The sequence below is a fragment of the Manacus candei genome, unplaced genomic scaffold, assembly GCF_025592945.1.
Source record: "Manacus candei isolate 608988 ecotype Guabito, Panama unplaced genomic scaffold, ASM2559294v1 h1tg000017l, whole genome shotgun sequence".
Classification (NCBI taxonomy): Eukaryota; Metazoa; Chordata; class Aves; order Passeriformes; family Pipridae; genus Manacus; species Manacus candei.
Window position 1 is genome coordinate 6,357,855 of NW_026138065.1, and position 22,501 is coordinate 6,380,355.

Consider the following 22,501-nt stretch of genomic DNA (forward strand, 5'->3'; position numbering starts at 1 on the left):
AAGCTCATACAAATTCCAAGTGTAGAGGTATTGGGCAGATCCCTAGAGTGCAATCACAAATAGTGGCAGCAAAATATCAGTGCTCGTGAGAAAGAATAAAGGGCAAAATTTCCTTCTAAAATTATTTATTCCTTTAAGCTCAAGTGCATGATGCTATTACTGTGGATCTGAATTTGCTGTAGACAAACTGTGAAAATGATTTATGCAGGTTTTCACTCAGAGTCAGTTTGCAATCTGCTCCCTCCCATAAGAGGTAAAACTGAAGTTCCATGAACCACATTAATGCTGTAATTCCTTAGCTTTTAAGTGTTCCACCTGCAAATTCAAAGCTGCAAAAGGTCTTCAACATACTATTTAACACCTGGATAGGCGGGTATTTCAAAGGTTTATTAAGGAGAAGATGCTTTCCATATATGAAGTTCCTGGCTATATCAACAGGAATTAAATCTTTTTCCCGTGTAATGGTTGATTGGTAGATTCTAAGTAAAGTAATCTTGATGCTCACACATAAACATACTTAGAAATTTTGCAGTGACAGATCTTATTTTGCTGCCAAAACTACCTCACATCAGGAAGAACAAAATTGCATTTATCTCTGCAAGAAATATGGGTAACAGAGATTTCAAAGACTCAGTATCATTCTTACCTAAAGCAAACTCACTTTACACAAGTTAAAGTTAAACTTTATTACCATAGACAAATCCTTAAATGGTCAACTTTTCCAAAAACTAGTAAAATGTGTGATAACTCCTGACTCATGGCGTAGTATGTGAATCTGTGACCCACTTGTACTTAATCAACTAAAGGTAAGACTTCTCAAGTATCACGTTCAGTACTTTGGAAAGTCAGGTTATCTATTCGATGGTTCTATGACAACCATCAAGCAGAAAACAACTGCCTTTGAGCAAAAGCAGTGAACATTGACAAAAATCCACAAAAAATCCAAAACACTTTCAAAACACAATTCAGGCAGAAGATGAGTAATTCAGGGCAGAATCCTCCACATCTTCACTCACAAGTGACTGTGTTCCCTGACAAAGAATGGTTGACAGCTTTATTGATAAAGAATACTGAGGTAGTGACTGTGACAACTTATCACTTCTAACAGTCACAAATTTATGGGATCACAAGCACCTTCAGAGGAGTAACTTTTTCCCACACTTCTGATCTTCTCCAAGAGGCTAGACTTAGGAGAGGGACCATCAGAGTCTGAATAAAACCAGCTCAGAAAAGCTGCCCTTTGCCCATACAAAGGAGGAGGATCTTGGCTCAACTGATCACTCACATGGATTTGATGCTAGGGGCACCTATCAGTCAAAGACTCATTCATCCAAAATTTGCTTACATAACATTCAGCAAAGCAGTCAGGAATCTAGATGCAAGCTCAGTGAAAATAAGTTTAAAATATATGTATATTTATAAGAGAAAGGTAATAGGCTTGCAAGATTTTGAGCCATGGCTTAACAGCATGTTATGGCGATAGTGTTAGTTCTAAGAATAAAGTCTTCTGATGCTCTCGTTCTTTAGTAGCTTAGCAGAAGGCTTAGAGATGATATGCAGTGCAGGGTAACTCAAGAAGTCTATCAAAGAATAGAAGACCTTGGGAGATAAAAACACAGATGCCAAAGCTAAGGGTGTACTGAAAACTGGTGGAAAAATGTAAATACTTCCTAAACCTGAGGGATGCTGGTAAGCAACTTTGGAGACTCCCATAAAATTGGACTCTTTCTTCTTCATGTTTTCCCTAGTTTTTCATTCCCACCCTACTCCAAGTTCTAAATCTTTTTCCTCATTATATAACCTTTAGGTTTTCTCTGAAAAATCTCATCCCGCAAATCAAATTTGTAAATGACAACAAAAAAAAAAAACAATGAAGTTAACAAGAGACTACGCTATCCAAAGAAATGTGTGATGTTCAGCCTTCTGTAAAGGCTATTTACTCCTCTACAGGAGTATCTGGTCACCATCTGAACAGACCATCTCCTGTGGGTGATTTGTTCAAAAGAATACACCCTAATACAGGTGTTGAAAATTCCTACCAAGGAACTAATTTTTTTTTTTTAAATTCCTGATGTGCACCATGATTATACCACTCAGAGTTAGCAGTTTGCCAAGAATTTCCAGTGCTATATTCCAGTGCAATTTTAGTGACATTACTGTAAAACTTAAATGGCACATTGACACCATTTAAAAAAGAAAATTGAAAAAAAAAAGGTGCTTTTGGTTCTTCCAGCTAATCTAACCAGGGACATAGCTGTCATGTCTGTTCAAATCAAGTTCCCTGTCCTAAACACTGTTTTCTTTTTGCTACCTTTTTAGAGAAGAACAGGCCCAACTCCTCTCTGTCTTATTTCTTAATCTGATTATGCTCTTCTACTCATATGTATACCATCTGGTGCATGCACAAGCAAAATTCACTGGGCTTAGATGTAAAATCAGGTGACAAAATAAGCTTTTGTCAAGAAAGGACACATCGTGCAAAAATCCCTGAAAGGAAAGAAATTCAATACCAAAAAAAAGCAATAAAAATGCACTAAGTCATTATAACTGAAATGGTTCTGATTATATTAATGCCTATAAAAGCTTAAATAACAGCTTTCAGAAACATTTCTACAAAACAGAAACAGTTCTAAAAAGATATTTTTCAGAATTTCAATCAACAGAGGCAGTGACAACTCCACATCATAATGGTCACCTATTATTTTTTATTCCAAAAACTTCTGAGCACCTTTCACTAAAGTCTTCTGACAGTGGGATCTGCAGTGAGATTCAGAGCTTTGGCTCTAGTTTTTTTACTTTTATTTTTTTAAAGTCTTTTATTGTATTTCTTTTTATCATTATTATTATTATTATATTTCTCTATTATTAGATGTTGAATATCATCGTTTTTCATTTCACCTTTGTATTGTTGAGTTTGCTTTTGGCTTATTGCCAAAGCCATTAAATATACTGTAGCACTGTACATGCACTGTCCCAGCATATTATTTCAGCATTTCTTAAAGCACAAGCAGCAAGACAGAAACAAAATCGATCCTCCTCCTCCTTCTGTTCCCACAGCCCATTTTGTCATATGGGAAAAAGCACTGCACTGTGTACAAGGAAAGCACATTCCAGATAAACTATTTGCATCAGACAGCATTAATTTTGATACCTTGAAAATGCTTGTTGTTATACAGTAGTTCTGTATTCCACTAAAAGAATACACAGGCTTGGAACAGTGCTTAGATCTTTACGAGAGCAAATCCAAATCCTTTCCACATAATCGCACTGCCTCTCACAAGGCTGACACGTCTTAAATGCTGCCTCTGTCTTGCTGTCAACTTATCAACTTTTACCCTGAAGCACAGTCATTAAATATCCATGCCACAAGGCTAAGAGTTCGGTGTCGGCCTGACAATATATGATCAGAGTATTGTTACAGCTGTACATAATTGGTTTTTACCTTTTTCTATAGCAGATAAAGGTTAGAAAACTGCATACAATGAAACCGCATGAAAGAACTCTGTTTTCACTGCAAACTCAAGTTCTCAAAAGTCAGGACATGATAGAACTAAAATTACCTTTGACACCTTTGCTGTATTCATAAAGGGTATAGTTTGCAGCTCCTGATTTTTCTATGATTCTTGCTTCATATAGTGCAACCAAAAAAATATGTTCTATGAGTAAAGACATATTCATGATTTCTTTTAACTGTTCATTATTCAAAGGTATTCAATTATGTGAGTTATAAGACTATTTTGCTCTGTCAGCAGACTTCCACTTAGTTTTCTCCAGGTTTCACTTTAGAAAGACTTAAGTCAGTCCTATAGAAACTGATTATTATTTTTCATGCAATTGCAATGCGTTTCTTGAGTCATGTCAACTCTGCATAGTAAATGAGAGACATCCATTTGAATGATCCATTCTTCAAGAGTAGTCCATACAGAAACACAGGACAAAATGGAAATACATAAGCAAATTTTTGAGTGGCATCAGATCTTTAAAACACGCCCTCAAGTCATGTGTTTAACCTGTTGACTCAGGAGATACAACCACAGGTATGTTATGACCAGCTAAGTTCATGTTCCTATTTAAACCAAAACCTGTGAAAGACAGCAGAAAAAATAAAATGCTGTTTTTTTCTACTTGATTGAAAAGTAAAGTAGAGTTATTTTCCCAGTTAGCAAAAAACAAGGTCATTAAAAGTGAAATTCTGCTAACCTTTCTCATGCAAATTACCTAATTTGTACTGGATATTATTTGCATGAGAAAGGGGGAAAATGTACTTGTCTAAAGAAGATATTTTATTACCATACTTCTAAAAGAGCAAACAAACAAAAGGATGAAATAATGGTCAAACAATAAGCAGAATGTTAACATGTGCCTGAATGGCTGAACTTTGTTTTTCAGAAGTGCTGTATCAGATAGCATAACAAGTAAATAAAACTAGAGCAGTTCAGCTTTATTGAAATAAAACAAGTAAGTACCTTATCCTTGTAATACACTGAAATTTATGTAGAAATACTATTCCCTATATATTGTTTTACCCAACTAGACCATTCTACAAAAGTTAGTTACATATGAGCCCTGTCAGCTATTTTTTAATGTCATTACCTTTCTTTTATGATGAGTTGTTGAAGCATCCATCTCTTCTTCTCCTATATTGTCTATCTGTGAAGTTGGACTACAGTTCATTCGCTCCTCTTCTTGTCTCTGAAGTCTGTCTGCTACAGCCTGGATTGCTTCTGTCCATTCTTCCCTATCATGAATGAGCCAACATCTCTATTAGAAACTCAAAAAATATGTTACATGGTTTATAATGTTTTTCACCTGCTACATTGCTTCTATTTTCAATTTTCATGTTACGCAGCAGAAGACTTTTATAAATTAATCACTTCAATTTCCTTCTAAATTCTGCATTTTGTTAAAGGTGGTGAAGCTGACCAGAAAGGATCACTGTATGGTTAATTTAAAGAATTAGCAGTCTCTAATTTGGTAAGTATTTTACTAGTGGAAACTTGAAAACACTTGTTCCAGGTATAGGAGCAGAGCATAGGATGGCATGCTTGTTCAGAGCATAGGATGGCATCTCTTATGCAATATTATCTGATAATAACTTGCTATTTTAAGAGACTGTTTGGTATTCTCGCTCCCTGCAAGACATTTCCACAGCAAATAAATAAGATCTATTAAACCATATCATGTATTCAACTCTTTGTTTTTCTCCTCTTAAAACTCAACTTAAAGACTTTTTTCCAAATTCCCCTCAAAAAAGGCCCTCAAAGACAACTAAATTCCTACAAGCATCCTAAAAACCAGTGGCTGCACTGAGGGGCAGGCCCAGATGAGGGTTCCTGTGGAAGGACAAGCAGGGCCAGCTGAGCCCATGGCTATTCTGTGTGCTGGCTGACCAGCACAGACACACCAGCCGGCCCATGAGCACACTATAGCCCCACACAAGTGCAGTACCTGCTGATTTTTACTCATCCAGCAAGGGAGACGGGAAGAGTCTGGTGATATTTATTACTTAATAATGATGCAGTGGGAGGTACAGAAGAAAGATAGGGTGGAGAAACAGTACCAAGGTAGAACAAAAAAAATTCTAAGTGAATATACTAATGAAGGAGAAACAACAGAAAAAGCAAAGTTGTTGGTTATTTATTGATAAAAACAATAACAGCCAAATCATAGTACTAGTTTCAACAGGACAGATGTCCACAGAGGGAAGATGCAGTGCCATCATCTAATTAGAGACAGAATATAGAACATTTAGCAAGGTACATCATCCCATATCTTCTACATGCTTTTCGTGCATTAAAAAAGTTAATTCTTAAGAGTTTGTGAATGTTTACTTGAAACAAGAAAAACTAATAAGCAAACACAAAATAAATTATAATAAGCATACTGCTTGCTGTGCCAGAAAGGAGCACACTAGGAAGAGTAAGACAGCGAGGCTGGAAATACTTCAATCCAGGCTTTGGTTGTTCAAAATTCAACACTTCAGAGACGTATCATGACATAGTCTTGGCTTATTTGAACACTCTCATTCCACCTACTTGCAGGCAGCTCTTATGCTAGCTATGAGCTCAGATAATATTTTACAGAAGCTGACTTAAAAATCTTTAACTAACTGCTCAGATGTGCTCAGAATGTCACAGTTCCAAGTGCTGATTGCTGTGCAGGCCCAGCAGAGACTCTGATGAGGCTTTGGCGTAAGGAACATGAAAAGCAAAAACAGAATAAAACCCTCACCGTTCCTCCGGAGTGTCTACGTGGAACGTCCTCTCTATAACAGTGGTCCACTGAAGACATCTGATAATAAATGTGTTTGGCTTTGGTCGCTCTGTTTTCATTAGCTGACATTCTAGAGAAATACATGACATTGCCTTTTTTATACATTGTCAGTTAACGGGTGAAGAGCAAATAAAATTACTTAAATGAAATACATGTAGCTTATGTGTACCCATTTGGGATTTATCCAGCACATACAAGGAAATATAGAACAGCAATATAACCACAGGCTTGAACAAAAGGTAGCAAGTAATAACCATAAGGTGAAGAAAGCAGTCAGAGGAACTGATGAAACTTGTATTCTTGTCCATTTAAAGAGTGCCATCTCCATTTGTGAACTCAGTCTGTGTTATGAGGGTAAGAAGAGTATTAGATCCCAGGTTGCTATAGTATGCCAAGGAAACAGCAGTAGCCACAGGCATATTTTTCCATCTGCACCTGGCAGGAGGAATATGACATTTTCCCTTCAATGGTAACCATGTCACAGTTACTGATAGTACTGTCACTTCAGGATTGGATTTATTGCAAAATACCCTATCTAAGAAAATTCAGACGTTGAAATTAGTCTGATTATTAAATGTAGAACAACCACACATACACACACAGTGAGGCTGCCTCGGGAAATCATCTAGTTCTCTTTATGCCCCAGAGGAGAATCAGGTCTACCTACACTATTTCTCATAACTATTTCTCTACACTCTAAAATCTACAAAAAGTAGTAATTTCAAAACCCCTGTAAGCAAACTACTCCATCCAAGTATAAAGAAATTATTTTTATAGCTGGAAGATTTTTTGTCAGATTTAATGCAACTGTTCCTATAAATTCAGCATATCTGGTTTTGTCCTATTGACTAATACTTTACCTTTTCAGCAGCTATCCCTTTTAGACATTTGAACACTGTTTTATTTCTCTTCAGTCTTCTCCAGCCTAAGTCAGTTAAACCAATCTGTCCTCACAGGTCCAAGATCTTCCTTGTCCCATAGTTCTAGACATACCATAAACCACCTATTACTCTTTGGTTGCAGGACCCCAACACTGGCAATTCAGGCAATGGTTCAACGACACTATGTATTAGTTTTACAATGCAGCATACTGCATTAAACATGACCACTGCAAAACACTGACCAACTAGAACTTCTTATTCATGTAAATATATTTAAACACTTTTCTGGAGTTAAGGTTACTCTATCAAAAGCATAACTTGTTTTCCTGCAGCTACCACAAATAGACACAAACATCACATCTCATCTTCTGGAATGCTATCACTCGTTCAAACCTGATCCAGATCAAACATCTGATCTAAAATGATTCATCTGGTTCACAAATCAATCAATAATGATATGTTCACTTACAATCTGCTTAACTTCCTTTTGATATAGCTACCACCTACCTGTTGACCCACACCTTTTAGCTGACTATTCTATAGCATAAAACCTTGCACTTATTCTTGGTGAATTACATTTTATTTATTACAGTTAATGTCAATACTTTACAAGTCACATGACATGTACCACTTCACAAGGCATGCTTTTCCTTCACAGAAATAAATTATTTTGGCTTGACATAATTTTTTTTCACAAATTCAGGATCCTGAAACCTCAACTATCATCCACTGCAATTTTTTTATTTGCAACAGCCAAGAAGAGTGGAAGTGGGTATGTCTATTGATACTATTTTTCTTCTGCAGAACACCTCAGAAGCTTAATAGACACATGTATAAGGAGTAAAAGAGGAGTAAATATTGCCCTATGCAGATGCATGTTCCTTGATAAACAAACTTAGACACTCACCAAACATCTATAAATTATTACATAAGTCAGACTGCTCACTTGTCAAGGAGACGACAGTCCATTTAACAAACATTTCATTAACAAAGTGAAACAGTAGTTCACCCTCACTGCTCATATACACTTTCCTAAGTCTTGGATGGGATGAGAGCCATCCTCAACATGTAGAGGAAAGAGTTACAGCAGGATGGAAACAGGAAGAGGGAATTTAACACGAAAGCTGGGAGAGAAACAAGGAGGGCAGAAGCACCATGAAGCAGAGCTGCTTAGCCCACTTAACCTAGCTTGTAGCTGGATGCAAATATTACTCATGAGATCAAAGAAACCCCCATATTCAGGGATGTGGTCAAAGTCCAACTGTGATCACAATGACGGTGAATCCAGGGTTAACAGGCTATTTGTTCTTAACTTCCTCAGTCGTAGCTCCAAGGAACACATGGGGCTACCTTCATAACAGAAGAGCCTAAAAGCGTTGTCTGCTCTAAGATTACCTCATCTTACTACTGACAAAACCATCCACTCATCTTTAATCCTATCACACTTCAATCATGTAGGCTGAAATTCTCTTTACTCGGTGTCTGCCCAAGCTGCACACTCCTGGAAAATACTGCTTTTTGGAGATGAGACTTAAAACTTGGCAAACCAAGACCTTTGATATTCTTTCAGTATTCCTGTGAAAATGAAAGGGATTTGGTCACAGTACATGCGGGAAGGATAAGAGTGTAGTGGGAGGAGTGTAAAAAATTACAATTACAATTACTAAAGAATAAAATCACTGAAAATCTATGCATTGAGTATAATCAGAGGCTACAGCTACCTCCTATCTCTACACACGCTAAATGAAAAGCTCTTTCACTTATATTCACAATGTCTCATCCTCTTCCTCAGATAACACGAAAAACAAACTACCTCATTGAGGCAAAATCCAATGTACATAGATGGCACACAGCAAGTTATTTACAGGAAAGATGGCAGGAAAAAAAGACTAGGGAATAAAGGGAGAAAAGTGGAAATGGAACAGGAAAAAGACTGGAACCTATGTGAGAAAGAAAACTATGGAGGATAGTTAGAGTATAACCAAACTAAAACAGCTAGTTTAGAGGAAGGAAGGTAAAAGAAATTGCCAGAGAGAAAAGCGAGGTGACTGCATTAGAACAACCCGAAGGCAAAAAGGTACAGAGACAAACCTGCAGAAAAACCTGTATCAATCAAAAAGCACATCCTCTCCAGTGCCTGTAATGGAACTGAAGACTTTGAATTTGACCATTTATTTTCTCTTCACAAATACATAAAAAATGCATACATTTAAAATGCAGTAATTTAAGTTTTTCAACTCAAGTATGAAAAACCTAGAACTAATAGAATTACATCTGCCTATGTCCAAATGCTATCTATAATACAGTCTTCATCTATATAGAGGGAGTATACTATATATAGTATAAAAAATATTTACATTGTTACATATATTATGTAAATTTGTATCTAATATACTACCTATATTACTTTTTTTCAGTCAGTCCTCAAAGTGATGATGCACATTATTAATAAGAACAAAACATATGGATGTATATAATAAGACCTGGTACTACAAAAGAGTATTTACTCTCTGCATTTGCATTACAGATGATTAACTAAATCAACTAAAGGTAATAAAAAAAAACCCTTAACAATTGAAAATGGCACTGAAAACATAAAAAAAAACCTCCAAACACATAACCCGCAAAATGCCATTTCCCTATGACTGAAGGATATTGTTGAAAAATAAAATCTAGCAAAACTTAATTAGCTTTTGTAATATCCTGTTACAAGTGGCTAAAGACTTGATTTCCTTGTGGAAGGTCAAAAATGAATACGTTCATATCCTTCACTTCTGAAGCAAAAAGAGTTTCGTAAAGAAGTGGAGGGCCAGTGTATTTCTAAAAGTGGTGTGCTACCCATCCTTCTCTAGTAGGTAACAGTAACTGAAGTCTGCTGATACTTAGTAGGCCCACGTTTCATGTGCTGCTGTATACAAATGCATGGGATAAACAGTATTTCTGCCATGACCGCAACAGGAATAAAAACTTCTTTGTGAATGTCTTTCACCTACCACTAGGGGAAAAAAAAAATCTATTAAGATGAGTAAGTGCTGTAATACACAGTTACTGCTAATTATCAAAATATTTTTCTACTCATTAGTGGAAAAACTATAGTAGTTTTAGACAGAGTGAATAGTTTGGAAACTACAAAAGCACAGAAGAAAGAGTGAAACTGGCTACTGAGAGCTGGCTCCGAATGCTCGAGTGATAGTTGGGTCATTACCAAGAGTTGAGAACATTCTACCATAATGTCTTCAAGTTTGCTACTATACATAAACATATGTAATTAAAGGGTTGAATCTCAACTCAAAACAGTTGGAAGTCTAAATTATCATTCAGAAAGATGAGTAAGCCAGTAAACAGACAGACTCAACTTTGTGTTCTTGTATGCTAGCCATCTACGACTTGGAATTACACATTTTAATACTAAAGATTTCTGACTTCCTGGGATGAAACATCAGTCATGAGAATTTTCCCCTTTAAAATTAGAGGGAAGGAAAAACCTTGAGGGAGAACACTTGTTCAAAGCAGTAAAATACAAAATCAGTAACGGGAATAGATAACTCTGTTCCAACAAGTGTGTAACACTGCTTTGGCCACTTCTGGATGTATACAGAAAATGGAAAAAAATTAAACTAAGACAGTATAAAGAAATAAAATGGATGTTTCTCTAGCACTGAATTTCTCTTTTTTAAAAATAACAAAAAAAAAAAAAAAAAAACAAACACAAAGGTCAGGTACATACCAGAGGTTAACTTTCATCTCCATATCTACAACCAACCCAACAATTCTAAAATGTTAGACTATCTTTTTCAAATAACTGCTACTATCTAAATTAAGTAGTTATGCTAGTTAAAACTCTCCTGAACAACTCTAACTACAAACTGTATTTCAAAACGTTCTGTTTACTTTACACCATTCTGAACCACAGATGACAAAGTTTGCTTGAAGCTGTAATTACTCTGCAAAGCTGGGAAGCCAATTAGAGGGCCTGAAACCTGCCAGTTCCAAAAAAAAAAAAAAAAAGCACAGATCATCTGTTCAGATTTTATTAAAAAGTTTAAAGTTTGAATTCTATAACTTTAACCATATAATCACCAGTATAATTTTCCTAAATGTAGTCATTCAGCATAAAAAAAAGAAATAGAAAGAGTACTAATATCATTTTATTATTTCATATATGAAAGGTTTCAACTTCAGCAGAGTGTGTTGATATGGCTAGACAAGAATACTAAATATACAAGCATCCATAAAAAATTGCACTAAAAAATGAACAGAAGGTTGCATATCTGAGAAATTATTTCTAATACAGATTGAGTTTTAGCACAAAGGATAACTTCTTGTGATTAACAAATGATATAAAAAAAGAGTATCAAGGCACTGCTTGTATTGTTTAGAATATATGCACTTTTAAATATATAGAATGCTGTCTATATACAGATCTATATCTATCTATTTGCATTACAATTTAACCTTATTCTTACCTTGGTCTTTCCTTCACAGGATAAACATTTTTGTCCCAACCTTTGCCTATTCAATTGCTGCTCCAATTTTTTTTCTTTCTCATTCAAAATTTAATGAACACACTGTTTAAAAATGTCTTCTTCCATTATTGCTACTCTGCACTCCACACACTTCTCTGATGACCTTTTTTGTTAGACAAGGAGCAGACAACTAGCAGAACTAACACACCATTTTCAAAACACTGACACATGCTTTTGCTTATATACATATGAAAAGCTATGGGTTTTACATATATGTACAAATACATGTGTGTACTCACACACACACCCCCCACCTTAGCTTGATGTCTCTTGACTCTCCCATTTGTTTACCCACTCCATATGGGAAACCTACTTTTCTGAAGCTTTCCTAAAGGCTTTGTTCTTTCTCACTACATCTTATCTAAGGGGAGTATCACCTTAAAAATAAGTTTGGTCACATAGAGATTTATGTGAACAATTTATTATCCCTTCCTTGGCCCCAACAAATGCAGGTTTACCCTAAAAAAGTCATTCCCAAAATTGTTAAACAGCTCATTTTTGTACATCATACCTCTGGTCATATGACTCTTTTCTTGGTAATCCTCATTTCTTACCCAGCTCTATAAACATCAAATATAGGTACCTTGTCAACATGGTCTGTCCCTGCAGCCTACCATCATCCTCGTTATCACCCTTTATTCAGCATCAAAATGCCATCCACCCTTTTACTCTCATAATTTCAGCACCAGTTCTCAAAAGCATTTCTAATTTCTGTTTGCCATACCAGTTCCCTTTTAAACTCTCCTTAAAACTCTCCTTCACCATGCCTTAAAAAACAAGAGTGAAGAAAGGAGGGAGGAAGAAAAAAAGGGAGAAGATAGTAAAAATCTAACCTTGACAATGGATTAGTTGTTGATGTGCTGAGACCACTGCCTGTACTACAGGCTAATACTGTCTCATTGTTTTCTCATACTCCCCCCATCTGCTTACGTCCATCTGCTGTTCCTTGTTTTATATGTGGAATTTTAGTATTTTGGAGCACGGACTGAATTTTTGTTCTGTACGGGTAGAAATCCCACTTCTGCGGGGCTTGGCTCCTGACAAGTACTTATATGTGCTTTGATAATATAACAACATATATGACTGCAAAATAAACATAAAACCCCCTTTAATTATATTCCTTGAAGGCGCAAAAGATCAGACTTGATGCACTTCATCATGCTAGAAAGTCTTTTATTTCTAATACTTCAAAAAGTACCACAGTAGCATCCATTCTTCCTGGCATTACAACTAGTTTGCTATCTGCCCCATCATGCAAAGAGGGAGAATGAAAATAGGAGATTTCTGCATGGGTTTTGCCTGGGCTTTACTTTGTCTTCATGGAAACACCCTGATTTTATTTAAGCAACTGGGTTTATCACACCAGCATGAAATTCCCAGGCCTGGCTATAAACTTAGACCTGCCATGCTTATACCAGGCCCTACACAGAGATAATTGGAAATTACAGGATGCTATAATGGTGTCTGAGAAAGCACTATCTGCTAAAATGGAAGGACGAAACCAAGGAACTCATATTCATTCACGACCCAAGCCAACAACTGAACCCAAACTTCAAAGTCAAATGACAGAATACCAACTATACCACCCAGAAACCATTCATAAAGTAATATGAAAGCCTTCCAAAGAAAATTACTGGTCCAGTTTTCCAGAAAGCTAAACATTTCCCCATCCAACACAGATGGAAATATGTCTTATACACATTAGATTTGAGTCTGAATTTCCATAGATGCATATGCACATACAGTATATTACACAGAGATGCCTTTTTCTCTCCACAAGTGTTTTCAGGGTTGAATGAACATTATTTATTCAATTCCACTATTATTATTTTGGAATAAAATCCACACTGTAATTACAAATATCTACAGTTACATGCTCATCTCTGGGTTCATGTTATCCAGTGTTGTAACAATTAAAAAAAAAAAGACTTAAATTTCATTGAAAAGTTATTTCTGGAGTCGTCCACAAGGTCATGTCTAATGCCAAGGCATATTGATGTATAATTTAATCTCACTTATAACAGACATATATATTTTCCTATTTCTTTAAAGAATGTCTTCAGAACTCTTTAAACTCTTAACATTATTCCCCTGAAACCTTTCAATTTTCATGTTTTGAAGATATTTAAATCCCAAAAATAATAAAATCTCGTCTCTGGTCCACTGAAACATTAAGACTAGGAAAAAGTAGCACAGATTCTCCTTTTACAATAGCCAAGGTAAATCAATAATCACTTCTGCAGAGAAAATAAAATAAAGGGAAGTTTATAAAATTTTACCTTCTCATGATAACTAAAATTTGCTTTTTTTTTCCAAAGACAAGAAAACTGGTAGCTGTACCACAGAGTGCTTAGAAAGCACTATCTTTCAAGATAGGAAAGAAATTCCAGGTGACATCATTTTTGGCCAAAGCTCAAAGGCCACTGAGAAGGGATACAGCTCTTCTCAATTATTCCACACATAAAGATCAAAATGAAGGCAAAGGGCCAATTCTTAGAGATACTTCATCCCAAATGTGCTACGTGATTACCTACATACTCATTGTGTATGTGAGAAGTATTTTTTTTTGATCAGTAAAGTCACACATGTTCCTTAAGTAGAACTGAAGTAGAACTCTTCCCCATTCTGCTTTCCCAAATAACGATGACGATCAAAGACCAAAGCAGTTTACACAAGGCAGCATTGATTCCACTTACACAACAGTGGACCAGCTGAAAACAGTGTTAGGAGGCCACACTGGGGTTTTTTGATGGGATTTTGTTGTTTGGTTTTTTTTAATTGAAGCCAAAGTATTTTTAAACTGGTTCTGACTGCATAAATGCCTAAGCAGAAGCAATTTAAATTAACATATTTTATTTTGCAGTTGAAGTGGGCTAGAAATGCACACCCACACAGTTACCGTGACTCAGTCAATCAGGAGTATCTGTTTAAGCTACAGCAGCTTGATTACTCGCAACTGCTTCTCTCTACCTGAAAAGAGCTGAACTGATTTTGAACCAGCCAATTCAAGTAAGCTCACACTTCTGAATTTATCCCTGAAAACCAGTATCAACTGGTTTTAAGTTTTCACAATGAACTTCCCCCCAGTGTAATTACACCGCCTTCATTTATCTTCAAGTGCATGGTTACATACCACGGCACAGCTTTTTGTGAGTCTCAGTGTCAGGGCGTGAGCATTAAGGGACTAACAGCATACTTCAAATACACAGCTCACTCATCTCCCATTTAAAAGGCGGCAGTTCTGTTTGGTGTAAAATTGGCTGGCTCCACAGGAGAAGAGCCAGAGAGATTCCTAAACACTATCCAGTGTCACCAGATCTGGCTGATTTGTTCACCCCTGCAGTCTTGCAGCAGGTCCAAGATGCAGTGTGGAGTGCACATTGCTGCCTTCCATGTGCACCTGAGGTCGGGAGAGTAAAGTCCATTCAGGACACCTGAGGGCAGTCCTGCATCCTTCCCTGGGGCTCAGCTCCACCCGGCCCCACTCTGTTGCATCCTTCAGTCAACTCTGTTTCATCTTCAGTGCTCTAAGGAGGAGAGATCCCTCACCTCCATTATAGGCCCATGTGGTTCCACTGCACTGAAGGATGTGTGCTGCCTCAGTTTCTCTCTAAGTGAAGTGTCTATCTGTTTATGCACCCACCTCCAAATGCCTTCCCCCCACATTTCCTCACAAAACACTCCAAGGAAAAGGAATGGTCTCTGAACAAACACTACATCCTATGACAAAACACCATCCCCTGAGAAAGGCTTTATTAGCAAAGACACATTTATTACTGAAAGCACTGTTAGTAGTATGTAAAATAACTTCACTCTCCAGCCTTCTTGTCATTCCCAACAGCGTACACAGATGACACAACAGCAGGGAAAGGGTAATGCTCAGGTGCAGAACTTTAGGGAGCCACACTAGGAGAAATGATACAGTGGCTTGGAAAGAAACTTACTTTTGCAAAAGTAAAGCTCATGTCACGGGAGTGGAAGGCAGTGGACACTGGGGGGAAAATATTTATATAACGGAAGTAATTAGCTCGACAGAGCTGGTTATAAAAGTTTTAAACTACAGAACAAGTATCATACAAAGCAGAGCTGTGCAAACTTTCAAGTGTTTAACTCCAACAGTACTATGAAAATAATACTGCAGCCTTGGCCTTTTCTGCTTAAATAACAAGCTGCAAGCAAGAGCCAAAGATGTCTATCATCTGGAGAGCAAAAAGTAGACTGAGACCACATTCTCACTTTACAGATAGCTACAAAGATTACGTGAAGATAGGACTGTAAAGACATATCTTTAAGTCCCTGCCAACCTAATCAAGATGGTATTAACAGTGATCTCACACTCCATCTGCCTGGCTAGTAATTTATGAAAAACGTACTTCACTATTACAGGAAAAATATGTTGCACTGCTTGTGGCCACAAACCTACGGCAGCAGCTCAGGAACTCTTGGATCAGAGGCCATGAGACCAGTTCTTGACATTTACCAGGTACTTCCCATGAGATGTGATTCATTCATATAACAATTCTGTTTGTTTGTTTGTTTGCCCTACTGATGATCTCATCTTCAGACAGATAAAATAGCTGATGAAAAATTTACAGTCCCTTACAATTTAGAGTGCAATACCATACTGTTTTGCTTTTCATCCTGTGAATTCTACATAGGCACTTCATTCAATTTCATGAGATTCTGAGTGATACATCTCCCTATTCTTGCACTGATCAGCAATCATTTCTGATAAAATTACTCCTTTTCCTGCCAGAAAACAGAAAAAGTCATCTTGCTTATCAAAATTGTATTTTTTTCAATTAATATTGCATGCTTGTTCCTTTAGCTTGCATTGCCTTAGAGTCAGACCTACGGGACTTGCTAGTTTCAGAAAGGATTTTTGCGGGGGGAGGAGTGGGAGGAGGGGAGAGGGAGAGGGAAGCAGTGGAGGTGGTGATGATGTCATTTTGGAAAACAATATAAAATCTTTCCATTTACAGTAAGGCAAAGTTCAAGGACAGCATTCTAATACTAGAATCACATAACATGACCTCTAGGTACCAAAAAACTCCCAACCAACACCGACAACAGTATAAACACACTGGAACTAATTGCTAATTATGTATTTCTTTGCTTAGCAGAACTACCATTTGGATCACCCTTTTAGTTGCTGTAGCAAGGGAAGATAGGACATGCAATGAAGAACATGGTAAAGCAGGACAAAAAAACCCCACTGTGTTTCTACAAATAGTCTTTCAGCTCCACACTAGGGAAAAGGTACCTAGAAAACTACTAACTGCATAAAAGAGTAGTGAGAATATGCAGAGCAATAACTAAGGAATAATGACTTATGTCCTAGTCAATACCTACTCATATGAACAACTTAATGACATCACTGCTTTTATGCTGAATAGCAACAAGGCAAAGTGAGCCTCTAATACTATTAGAAGGTTTGCACACTCAATATCATTTTTAAGAATTATACTACAATCAGAATATGCAAAGTTTTCCTCCTCTGGTTGTGAGACGAGACACGCACTTGGAGCATGAGATTATTTTCTTACCAAATAAAATACACAAATTACTTTGTATACACAAAGGCTGAATCAATCTCAAGAACAATTTTATCAAGAAAATAGGAAAATTCAGTCCCAGTAGCATTTGTTCCATCTTCAACAATGCAGATGAAGGGAACCCTTTCCGTAAATACACATACTCTTGCAGCTCCTAGACACCTCTATAAAACTAAACACTGCCACTTACTGTATTACAGTACCTTAATACAATTTTAAAAGAAATTGGGTAAATTTTCTAGTGTTCCTCTGAAAGCTTCTATGTGTGATATCTGCAACTCATACTCCGGGAGATTTTTTTGTCCCCTTAATTTGGCTCCTCAAATACTTCCATTTCTATTCACAAACACCCTTCTATGAATCTCATTCTGCCAGATAAAAAAACCCTACAGATTTGTCTTTTAGAAACATTCTTGGAAAACAAGTAATCTTCACTTTATCCAACAGATACACACTTTGTAGCTTTGTTAATATATATGCAAATTGTCTGATTGCTTGAAATTACTGATTAACAAGGCTGGAGAGCTGATTACCTGATTATCCAAGAGAAAAATAACTTAGCATGATTTTGCGTCATTTGACAGTCTAGATAATTTTCTAATTAGAGTTTTCAAGCGAATTCAGAGATACCAATGAAAAAGAGAGAAGAGGTCAATGATCTTTCTAGGAATTTTCTTCTTACGACAATCATTTGTCAAATGTCATTGTTATTTACAGACACTTCAGACACACACGCACAAAAATGAGAACTTAGATTTCCAAAAACATTCAAAACCCAACCCATGATAAAATCTTTTATGCTATTGCAAAGATATCTTGTAGAGGTGGAGGTAAAATTAGTGGTGCACTAGTATGGCACATAGCAAAAAACTTGCAGTGTTATCAATAAATTCTGAACTATACATGAAGCAATATATAGCAGATAATCTGTCAATATGCTGAGAGAATAAGTACTGGAAATACGTACTTGCCACAGAAAAGTTGTTGAGTGGATATGGCAGATCCACATCCTGGGGCTTCTCCTTATAGCCTATGAAAGAGCCATCTGTCTTTAGCAGGAAATATCTTGGCCGCCAGTTTTTTATATATTCTCCTAAAGTAGAAAAAAAATGTTCATTAGTATTGTAGAAAAAACCTAAACTTGAATATCAAAAAACATAAACATATCAGTGTCTAACATTAGTTATACCAAAATCTTTTAAGATGTTTTCCATTTACAGAGAAAACCTTAACTCCCACCAAAAGAAGAGAAAGTTGAATTGCAATGGTAAGCCTGGACTGTACAACGATACCTCTGGAATAAGAAGCTACAAGTACAGTATAGTAATATTCCATAATTCTAAATTTAATCACACTACACTCTTTGAAAAATCCTACATCTTTACACCTATAAACAATTCAGATTTTTTTCAGAAAAAAAATAAGCACTTCAGCTTGACTTTTGATAACCAAGTGAAATCTAAACTACTATAAGGTAGAACATTTACCCTGCTAAGCCAATGCAAAAGTCATTAATTTCCTCAAAACATACACTAAGCAAATACAAGAAAATTGAGGGTAATTGAAAAACCTAAATAAAATACACTTAACAAATGTAACTGAGAGCAAAAGGAATAAAAAAAATAAGTAGAAGCCAATTACCTTCCAAGAGATAATTCCAGCAATAAACCTACCATCTCCATCTTCCCCCTACCCCAGGCTAAGCAGAAGATTCTGCAAGCTATGAGGTATTTAGGATCAGAAACATACAGAACACAAAGACAATAGCTTAATTAATGCTACTTATTTGCTATTAAGGGAAAAAAAATCTCTTTCATTCTATTATACTTTACAATACCACACCAAAATCCCACCAACAGTTTCAGTTTTAGAGTGCAGTTACTCAGTTAAGTACAGGCTACTTTAGATTTGCCCAATTTTCCCCATCTTTGTTTTCTATATACTCTGCAGAGTAAACAATGAGGACTTATTTAAAATAAGTCACTGTTTCATCATTATACAAGTGAAAATTTTAAGAAGAAAGTGTATTAACAATGCAGAATCTCCAATCACACCTAGGACTTATCATTTGCAAAATGCTCTGAATGAACCATTCCAGGGGCTGCACTGGTCCTGTGCTAAGCCCCAGACAGTTAGTGCTGTTTACCACCTCAGCACCCTGTTAGCTCTAGCTACGTAGCTTTTAGGCAATTCAAAAGTCAGAAGGAAGTTTACATCCACCTAACATGGAGCTTACTTCATTAAAGGGTCATCTAAACATTCATTAATCGCATCTTCACCTTTCCATCACAGCAATCAACTAATTGTCACTGAAGTTCCACATGGGAATCACTGGTATGGCCTTGATGAACGTGATCACAGCTTGTAAGGATTTTGACTATACCCATAGCCTAAAAAAAAAAATCTAACTGCAGCCACTAACATTTCTGATTTTCAACATGTATTTAAGCAGAGAAGGGGGGTTGCAATAGGAGACGGAGAAGAGGAAAGAGAAGAAAAACTAACACTGGACTATTCAGGCTGGCTTATGTTACCTGGCCCTCAGCAGGAAAACTTCCTATTTAGTCCTGCTTCTAGATAGCAGGGTACCTGCTTGAGTTTTTTATATAGGCATTTTCATGTAACTAGAAAGAATTGAAAAGTCAAAGTGTGACTTAATTTGATCACAAAATGAATAGAGCAGATATAGCACTAGTTACATTTGTATTGATGCAGAGCTTTATCTCAGACCTCTGGTACTAGCTGGACTGTGAACATCTCTACTGACACTGCCACTCTGAACTGATTTCACAATGGGAAATCCCAGCTAACAAGAGAGCATGCAATAAAAACCAAACCAAAACAAACAGGTATGAGATACTTTGTAAGTTGAAGAAGAAATGCAAGTGCAGTATAGGAAAACAAATATGTAACTTTAATACCAACAATGCAAACTACATTAGCATTACATAAAAAGGTAAATACTTCTTAAATTAAGTTTGCTGAATACTTGAAAATGAAATAATCATAGGCCTAAGTAAAGGTATGACTCATATTTTAGAACTATTTAAAATATGTCTTGCAACAAATTTGCTGAAATCTGCATGGACTCAAAAGTTGAAGCCAAAACAAAACCTTACATATCAGATCATCCAATATAAGTTTTAAAAATATTAATATCCTAGTTTCTTTGTAAAAGAGATGATAAAGAGAATCTTCTGTATTTTCCTAATAAATGATACCTCATTTCATTGTAAGAGTAAGTGACTGTTTATGAGAGAAAGTGCCAGTTGCTGGGTTTACAATCTATCAAGATCTTACTCTTAGCTATAAGGTGGGTTAACTTCTATGTAGGCAGGCAGCTAAACACACTGATGAATTTGAGGACAGCATGGAGACAGTATCAACATGCCCAAAGCAGTCAACCAGGTTTCAAAGAGAGTCCTCCTTTCTGCAAGGAACAAACTGGAAAGGGAGATAAGCAGACTTGACTCAAGACTCAAGGGTGATAGGGGAAGTACACTTATTAGTCACTCAGAAAAGAACAGAAGCCTTTGTTTACTTACATACACTCTCCAGGACTAAACCTATAGAAAAGGAGACCATTCTAACAGGTATCCTTAGAGACCCAGCACACACTTCTCTGATCACTTACTCCCTCTTCACTGTTTGGGCCAACACTTTAGATGGAGTATCTACTAGCAGCCAAATGCAGAGTCTCTTAACCAGAAAACCAAACAGATTTCTGATCATCTATAGAGTTATGTGCCTGATGTTCTGCCTGGAGAAAAAACATTAGAAGAGTATGACTAGCACTTCCAAGTTCCTCTGAAGAGAGTTAGCAACTTTCAACAAAAGCTAATCATAGGACAGGTAAGTACCAGTTTAACCATGAGAACAGCTGTACCTCTGTCTTTGCTCTGCAAACTATAGCTAGACATAGAAAAAGCAATTTAAAAGCAATTTAAAAGCAATTGTAAAGTAGTATGGCTTCATAAGGATCCATATGTTTCTTTCATAGACATGTTTCTTTAAGGAATATTTCTTCTAAACAGTTTCCCGATATTAATGATGGTCAGACTGCTTTTTCAAGACATCTGTATAAACACACACACATAAAACTCCTAATTTTGTCTTGAAATGACCAATATTCCAATCCCTCTCCAAGCCCTATACTTGAATATTTATCATCTGCCCTACATTTATTTTGTAATTTAATTAACAAATCGGTAACACTTTTGAAGACTAAAGTAAACGGTGGTATCAGTGAACAGTTCACTTAGCTGCTCAAGTGGTTTAATGGCTCTCGAATGCACTCTAGATGCTCTCTTATAACTGCATTCCTTCTACATAATCTGCCTAAAGACAGAAAATCATTTTAGTCCATACTTCTGAACAGACATGTGCTTACTGAACTTCCTTGAAAGAAATACTCCATTAAAAAAAATGCTAGAGCAAAGCAGAGTATTTGAAAAGGAAAAACTTCCATGTCTTCTAACTGAGTAGCTCCACATTAAAAAAAAAAAAAGTACATTTTTTGGTATGAGTAATATTCAATCACTTTGAAGATATTTGGAGTGTATGTTTGTTAAATATCTCAACACAAGAAAACTAGAGGAGATTTACATTTGAAATTCATTAATTCAAGTGAAAAAAAATTCCATGGGAAAGGATAAGTCCAAGCAGGCTAACCAAACCACAAGATATCCTGACAATTTAATGAAATGGAGCTGCAGTACTTAAAAAAGCAGTGAATCTGCCATAGAGAATTAATAGGTTTGTACCCTGCTTCCTGCTGAGTTAATGTAAGTTAAATTATTATTTTGCCTAAATTTATACCCTTCTAAGTTGAAAAACACGTTCTTTTAGGATCTGTTTATTAGACAGTAAGAAGAGGTTTCTAATTGCAACCACTGCAGCAAAGAAAACCAAGTAATTCCTACATCATTTTAATTCTAGGCAAAGTTTTTAAAGCTACTTGAGAAAAGTGGCACTAGAATATGTATCTCGCTGATACATACAGAAAATAAATACATATGCAGACACAAAGCACAAATTTATAATCAATTTTATGGTTTTGGGGTCTGTTTTTTTAATAACTACCGAGAGAATACACGCAGAAGATGAACACAGCAGTATATTCCTGAAGCACATGAAAATGCAATCTGATCTTCATGCAAAAAGCACCCTCGTAACACGCAACTCTTTAATTAACGTTGTATTTAATAATACACTGGCTAACAACAGTAACAAAGAATGCTTAATGAAGGTTTGTTTAGAACATGAC

At 36.3% G+C, this 22,501-nt stretch overlaps 1 protein-coding gene across 3 annotated transcripts in view; it reads right to left on the reverse strand.

The window, feature by feature from the left end:
- AKT3 (AKT serine/threonine kinase 3) overlaps nt 1-22,501 on the reverse strand; it is a 151,806-nt gene that overhangs the window by 55,052 nt on the left and 74,253 nt on the right. For all 3 annotated transcript variants that reach the window (XM_051783342.1, XM_051783343.1, XM_051783344.1), the window contains 3 exons: nt 18,203-18,328; nt 6,232-6,343; nt 4,594-4,738 (listed from right to left, as the gene is read on the reverse strand). In XM_051783342.1, coding sequence (XP_051639302.1) covers nt 4,594-4,738; nt 6,232-6,343; nt 18,203-18,328 — 383 coding nt within the window. The remainder of the gene's footprint in view (nt 1-4,593; nt 4,739-6,231; nt 6,344-18,202; nt 18,329-22,501) is intronic.